Here is a 7510-nt window from a genome sequence, read left to right as displayed (position 1 = left end):
CAGAGCTCGTCTGTCATACAAGAACCTCCTATAAAGGCAAAGAAAGCCAAAAAGAAGGAACTTTCAAAAGCAGAGAAAAACTTGGCAAACAGGTGAGTAGATAATAGCTTTTTATAGTAAAATTAAAAAAAAAATAATCTAGCATCTAGATTAATCATAAGTTATGAGATCAGTGAAACAATAAGTTATATTCTGCTGTTCTTCTTGAACCTTGTGTTTAAGTTTATTTTTAAGAAGATTGTGAAAAATTTCTGTAGTTTGCCCCAGAAAGTATTAAATACTTCTGTCTTCTTGAAGTTCTAGGTCTGTGAAGTGCAAATCCCGTGTTAGAAAGCTGACAGGTCTAAAAGGTGTAAATTTAATGGAAAAGTTCTCTCAGGTACGGGGTGATGCTTTCTAACTGTAGTTGGCTTTATCCAGCAGACCTGCAGGCAAAGGAGCAGAGGTGGTGTCAGGAGGAGCAAGGTACCAGACAGAGTTAGTTGTTCCTATCATGCTTATAGAATCATAGAGTGCTTTGGGTTGGAAGGGACCTTTAAGGGTCATCTGGTCCTGCCGCCCTGCAGTGAGCAGGGACATCTTCAACTTGATCAGGTTGCTCAGAGCCCCATCCAGCCTGACCTTGAATGTGTCCTGGGATGGGACATCTGCCACATCTATGGGCAACCTGTGCCAGTGTTTCACCACCCTCATTGTAAAAAATTTATTTTTTATATCTAGTCTAAATCTACCTTCCTTTAGTTTAAAACCATTACCCCTTGTCCTGTTGCAACAGGCCTTGCTAAAAAGTCCTTCCCCAGCTTTCTTGTCGGCCCCTTTAGGTACTGGAAGGCTGCTCTAAGGTCCCCCCAGAGCCTTCTCTTTTCTAGGCTGAACAACCCCAACTCTCTCAGCCTGTCCTCACAGGAGAGGTGCTCCAGCCCTCGGATCATCTCCGTGCCCTCCTCTCGACTCGCTCCAACAGGTCCATGTCCTTCTTGTGCTGAGGACCCCAGAGCTGAAGGCAGTACTGCAGGGGGGGTCTTACCAGAGCGGAGCAGAGGGGCAGAATCCCCTTGACCTGCTGGTCATGCTGCTTTGGATGCAGCCCAGGGTACAGTTGCCCTCTGCTGTGACACAGAACTACTCTGTGACACTGTCTGTTCTTGTAAATGCTCGGGGTTGAACCAAGATGCTGTCAATGCAGGCAGGAAGCCAGTCTCTGTACGATGAAGTTTGGATAGTGAAGTTTGCTTGGTTGTAGCTCGAGGCTAAAGCCTTGTCCTCTCTCTGGCACTGTGTTGTGGAATCTTCCACGCCTGTGAAACTTGTTTGCTGTTTTGCTGTCAGTAGCCTTCCAGAGGCTTCTTCAGATCTGCTTATTGTTTATGCTATTATGCCAAGTTTGGAGAGATAGGGATTTGTTAGTGCACGGATGGATCCTAAAGGACTGTTTGTTCTGAACGTCCTGGATACTGGGAAGAATTAAATCTCTCCTTAGTTCTAGCATGCCAAGATGATTCCCCTCCCTTCAATTTTAGAGGATATCAAATTATTTAATTCTGAATTCTTTCTTTATTACTCCTATAGAATAGTGAATGCAGCGTCCTGGGGACAGCAAATAGTTTTTCATGCCACAGAATGGTCAGATATGTTTGCTTAATGCATAATAAGCAAAATAGTCTTTGAAATTTTATGTTGAACATAATTTAAAATGTAAGTTAAAATATTTATCTTGGAGGCTTCAATTCTCTGACCTCAAAAACTCTGTTTTTTTTTCCCATCAATTATAATTTGCTTGTCTTTTTCTGATAAGAGAGTGCGCTTTGGAGCGGGCAGATGAAGAGGAGGAGCAAAAACTGTTTCAAAACAAAGCGAAGCAAAAAAAAAGGGCTTCTCATGCCATCACCAAAGGTGGTGTTAATTCAGATAGAGGCACTACTGTAAAAGAACAAAAGGTCAAAAAGGTGGCCGATGAAACGGTAAACAGAAGAACGGTGTTTGTTGGAAACTTGCCTGTCAGCTGTACTGTTCAGGTATGTGAGTGGATTCTGTCAGCTAAAGGAATGAAAAGAATTACAACAGTCCTTAGTTTGAGGGGATGTTCCCAGCTGAGAAGTCACCTGTGTTGGTGACTAAAATTGCTTTTTGGGAAAGTAGGAAATAATGCTCGTTGTCAGAAACGAGAAATTAGAGACAATCTCTTTTGTTTTACTGGATTTGGGCTTTTTACAGCAGTGGATGCAGTTGCTCTTTCTTTAGTAGAATTGGTTAGTTTCTTTGTCAATGAAAAATGACTTAATAAATGAGAACTACAGTTACAAAGTTAGTCTGCTTCTGATTTTGAATGCAAGTAATACTTCAGATTGTTGCATAAAATATGTTAAATGTGTACTTTCTTCCATACTAAGGGGTACGAATTCAGTTTTGGCAATCAGTAGAATAAGATGCTGCCACAGAAACAGTTACAAATTAATTGCATATTTTTAGTAGCCCTTTAATGGACCTTATATATGTAAAATGAAAATAGTGTAAAAACAATCTTAATAATAAATATTCAACAATAACTCTTGGATTACCAGGATGCAAAAATGTATTGAATATTTGTAATATCTTCTGTTTAGATGCTGAAATCTCTTTTTAAGAAGTATGGACAAATAAAATCCACTCGTTTCCGGTCTTTGGTATGTTATTTCCTCTAATGTTACATAATAAAATTATTTTTTGACCTTAAAGGGTAGTGTTCGTAAGGTTTGGATCTTCATTAGTACAGAAGCGGGTTTGGGTGTGAATTTTTTGCCAGTAGAAGCAGCCTTGGAGATTTTACGACAGAGGCACCACAGATGCATCTTTGCTTTCATCACATTTGACTCTTGCTGTAGCAGCAGTTGATCGTATCAGAGCTGTGTTTTCTCTGGAACAAGAATGTCTTTATTATTGCTCATTTAGCTAAGGTATTACTTATCTATTTTTAAATAATAGTAGCAAAGACACATTGATTGTAAATCTCTGTAAGCTGAAGATAACAGTCTTGGAACTCAAGAAACGTAACAGATGAAGTCAAAGCAAGCTACCTTATTCTGAGGTCTCTCAAGATCATCTCTAGGAATAGCCAGTTCCATCACTTGCTCACTGTACTGGCTACATTGCTTTGGGTGGGAATGGTACCTGTTTGAATTCCTCTTTGTCTTCAACAACAAATATTTGAGATAAATTGGCACTCAGCCCACTTAACTGAAGCTGTTTTTATCTTAAAGGTTCCAGCAGAAGATACTTCATCCAAAAAGTTAGCAGCAATAAAGTAGGTTCCTCTTGTAAATTTTGTGCTTTACTTTTCAAGGCAAAAATAATTTCTAAGCATTGGTTGTTACATGTTTAGCTATATTCACTTTGTAATTTTGTGTTTCTTTGACTTTTGTAATTACCATTGTGTGTATGTAAGTTTTCTTGACAAGTGAAAAGGAATTATGTGCCTGGTATACTAGTAATTTGTTATCTTAGGTTGCATTTCTTATATTTTAGGAAGGAGGAAGATGCTAATAGTCTTTAATTCCTTTGGATTTATTTGTGAGCCGAGTAAGCTTGATCGGGGTGCATTTACAGGCTCGATAAGATGTACAGTGGGACTCCCTTGGACACAAGGGGCTAGCTTGACCTTTAAAAGAAATGAAGTTGTTACTGTACACAAAACAAGAGGAAGCATAAATGTGTTTAAGAAGTGCTTGTGCACTGCACGCCATCAGAATGATTTGAACAATATGCGTCTTTTTCATGTTCCAGGCATAAGGTGCACCCTAATGTGAAGTTCATTAATGCTTATGTTGTATTTAAGGAAGAATCCGATGCCATTAAGGCTCTAAATGAGTAAGTCTTAGTTTTGTTCCTCATTCCCTGTTGAAGAGGTAGATTTACAGATAAATTTAAACTACTTCCTCTCTTTTGCTTGAATCAGAATAAAATATTTTCAAACTTAAAAAGTAAATTTGCTTTTGGAATAATGCTATGCAGTGATGTAAATTAAGTAATGCTTACTTATTTCATTTTTAAAACTTTTTGCTTTTGGCTACACAAGAAACGGAACAGAAGTTGCTAGTGGATTTCACATCAGAGTTGACATTGCGTCAAAAAGCAGTTCCGTAAGTAAGATATGTGATGAAAAAAACCCTTTTCTGTTTGTTAGTGTGTTTTTTTTTGGTTTTTTTTCCCTGTAACAAATAACTTACTGTCTTGTATCTCTTATTTTCTTTAGCATGACAATAAACGATCTGTATTCTTGGGAAATCTCTCATATGGTAAGTCTAAAATGGATTGTTATGCGTCATTACTTAACATAATTTATGGAACCTGTTGACATTAGGGGTTTTTTATTTATTGATATTTAGGGTAGCATGTTTAGGTAGCTAAATATCTTTTGCTGGAATTAATTTTTTTAATAGCAGTTTTATTTTTTAACTGAAACACCTAAAGGACTTACAAGATTCTGGCAAATTCTGCAGGTTAGTTGTTTTCTTTATTGTAACTAGAACTACAAGCACATTTAGTTCTTGTTGCTTGATGTTTTTTAAATAAATATGGGTAAACTGCATAGGTCATAGCTTTCTAAACTGTTAAGTGTGTGCTAGTACCTGTTTGTGAACTACTGCCAAGTGATACACAGTGATGGCTTCTCATTCTGATGCCGTCTGTGAGCCGCAGGGTGAGTGACTCTGTGCAGGCAGCTATTGGCAATGGGTTGTAAGCCATGTGGAGGTGTTCACTGTATAGCTGAGGTCAGTGCTTGATGAATATTCTGCTGCTGCTGAGTAGAGGGGAGAGCAGATGAAGGGATCGCTATCAGGTGTGGTCCGTATGAGGGTATTAACAGAGTCGGGATGCTTGGGACAAGCATCTTACTTGGTAGTGCGGATGTGTAAATACTCAGGATGAAGGCATGCCCTGTGTCGGTGGCCTGACGCACAGCCGCTGTCACACGCTGCTGACAGTAGTGCTGAAACAAACAGGCATTTGACTTCAGCCTAAAACTTGACCTGTCTGAAAATCTAGATAGGTGACAAATCTGATTGTGGTGACGTTGCTAATGCCTGTTGAGTCGAGCTTGTGTCGGTACTGTATGTTTCTCTCTGCATCCTGCAGAAAAAACAGTTCGAATATTTGCAGTGCTCTGCAGATGACTTTAGCAATTTCAGCCTTTCTCAGCCCATCCGGTCGCATTGCTGTAATTAAACCTGTACTATTAAATCCTCCCATTTACACAGATACCATCATATCTCTGCTAAGGGATTTACCATAATATGAAGCGTACCTAGACAGAAAATAAAATAACCTGCATTTTTGTATTGGTATCTCACACTTGTCTGTTTGCATAGAGGGAGAGATGAGACTGAGAAAGCCTCACACATCCAGCCATTATCAGAATAATCATATAGCAACTATGCTTGGAAACTCTGTCTTTTCCCCCATTCAGCTAAAATTCATGGCTTCGTCAATGAGCATTAGACTTCCAAGAACTGCCAGCTCAAGCTCGTTATCATCAGCATTAATTCTTAGAAAGAGATTCTGGCATAAGAAGGAGCTACAAAAATGTAGCACAAATCTAAACTTCCACTATGTTCAAACCATAAATGGAAATTGTTTGAAAAATTTATTTCAGTCTTTGCCTTCGTTCTTGTGATTTATGTTGTACTCTTCAAAGCTAGAGAACCAGTAACTGTCCAAGTAAATAGCCCTTTATAAAGTCTGCATTGTTAACTTGCTGGAATTGTTCTGAACCACTGATGTTTGGGTACCTATGTGTATTTATATATTTTTATATATATTTAAATATATGTTTGTGTACCTGAATTGGCAAATATAAAATATTTGGATTTGGGCCAGGCTTCTAAATCTGTGTGTCTGACTGAAGAGGCATCTGTTTCATTGTGCTTGCCTGCAGACATCAGTGACGATGCTGTGCGAGAACACTTTTCCGACTGTGGAGGTGTAGTAGCAGTGCGAATTGTGAGAGACAAAAAGACCGGTTTGGGTAAAGGCTTTGGCTACGTTCTCTTTGAGGTACGTATGAACAGCGTGCTTCAGGACACTGGGAATTCTTCCAAAATCCGTACTGGGATTTGCCTTTATAGTCTTTTAAAGTTGTTTTTCTTTTTAGTATTTCTTTTTTTGATTTGTATATGACATTAAATGGTAGCATTGTTGTGTATGTTAAAAGCAGCTTGGAAGACCAATTCTGTGCAAGCAGGTACAAAGCAAACTAATTTAGGTTATATACAAAGAAAAGTTGTAAAACGTTGAGGTGAAAGAAATTAACTTTAAGGGAGAGACTTAAAGGAGGGACAGATGAGTTCACTTGGTATAACTGCAATGTTCTGCCATTTCTTACATGTCAAAATAGGTGAGGAATTCTTTCCTGCAGTCCGTTTGCTGACTGGATCTCCATTTTGGATTCAGCATGGCTTGCTTTCTCATGGCTTGCTTTCTCAAGCCTAATACCTTTTTCCCCCAGTTTCTCCTTCATATCTGCCTTTCTTTCACATCTCACGTAAGCTGATTTACAGCCCATTTCCAAGTATCTGTGCCTTGATGCGTGGGCTCCGTGGGTGTGCTGGTGTTTCTGAGCAGAGCAGAGATGTTGCATCGTTCAATAAATAGAGCAGTTCGAGCGCTCTTTATTGTAAAATCTTGCTTACAAAAAACTAGAGACAGGCAACTATTTATTTGAAAGCAATCAGTTGGAAGTAATGCTGCTTTTAAACTGAATGTCTGTTCTTGTAGAATACGGATGCTGTACATCTTGCTCTGAAACTCAACGAGACTGTTCTGAGGGGAAGAAAGGTACGAGTCCAGCGCTGTGGAGAGAAGTGGAAAGCACCACAGAAAAGTTCAGGTCGCTCTCGTGCTCCTAAGGACAGAGTTGATACCACATTAAAAAAGAAGAGGTGCTCTAGTGATTCATTTGTTGGTGAAAAAGCAGTCCCGTTAAAGAAGAGCACTAAATCAAAAAGACTGAAAACTATTCCTAGAAATAAGACTGGGAAAACCAAACAGTCTTCTGACAAAAATCAAAGGTATAAAAATGTTCGTTATCGTTACAAAGATTGATGTATATAAGAGTGTTCTGTCATAAATTTTGTTTGCTAATACAGCTGTAGTTGTTCTTAGTATTGACTCTGGGGTTTTTGGCGACTCCCAGAAGGCAGTACGAGGTACATGTCCATACCCCCCCGTCACGGTACAGACACCCCTTGGTTTTATTGCTCTGTTCCTGGAATACATCTGCAGCTGAGGTCTCGCTGCAGGGGTTAACTGAAATCTTTTGGAGTTGTGAAGAATTACTCAAAAAAAAGCAGCTTATGTGCAGACCAAGTGTGTGACGATGCACAAATAATTACTTAGATCTCTTTTTTTTAACTGTTAAGCCGATGCTCAGGCAGGGGCTGCGGGAGTGGCGTTACGGCTGGGCCGGCTTTTCCCCACCTTGCAGCAGACGGGTCTCTCCCGGCTGGGCATAGGCGCTTCCCCGGGGCAGGAGGAG

At 39.5% G+C, this 7510-nt stretch overlaps 1 protein-coding gene across 1 annotated transcript; it reads left to right on the top strand.

The window, feature by feature from the left end:
* Positions 1–3: 3 nt before the first annotated feature.
* On the top strand, positions 4–7043 carry RBM34 (RNA binding motif protein 34; the record flags this gene model as incomplete). Its single annotated transcript, XM_009699197.1, has 9 exons — positions 4–92; positions 1796–2015; positions 2604–2663; positions 3237–3280; positions 3760–3843; positions 4052–4115; positions 4229–4271; positions 5912–6030; positions 6751–7043. Coding segments are annotated over 9 exons (1016 nt in total), but the record flags the coding sequence as incomplete, so codon positions are not given.
* Between the last annotated feature and the right edge of the window lie 467 nt (positions 7044–7510).

This window comes from Cariama cristata, unplaced genomic scaffold (assembly GCF_000690535.1).
Source record: "Cariama cristata isolate BGI_N322 unplaced genomic scaffold, ASM69053v1 scaffold25144, whole genome shotgun sequence".
In the NCBI taxonomy this organism is placed as follows: domain Eukaryota; kingdom Metazoa; phylum Chordata; class Aves; order Cariamiformes; family Cariamidae; genus Cariama; species Cariama cristata.
Note: the sequence above shows the minus strand (reverse complement) of the source record. Positions and strands in the feature narration are given on the sequence as shown.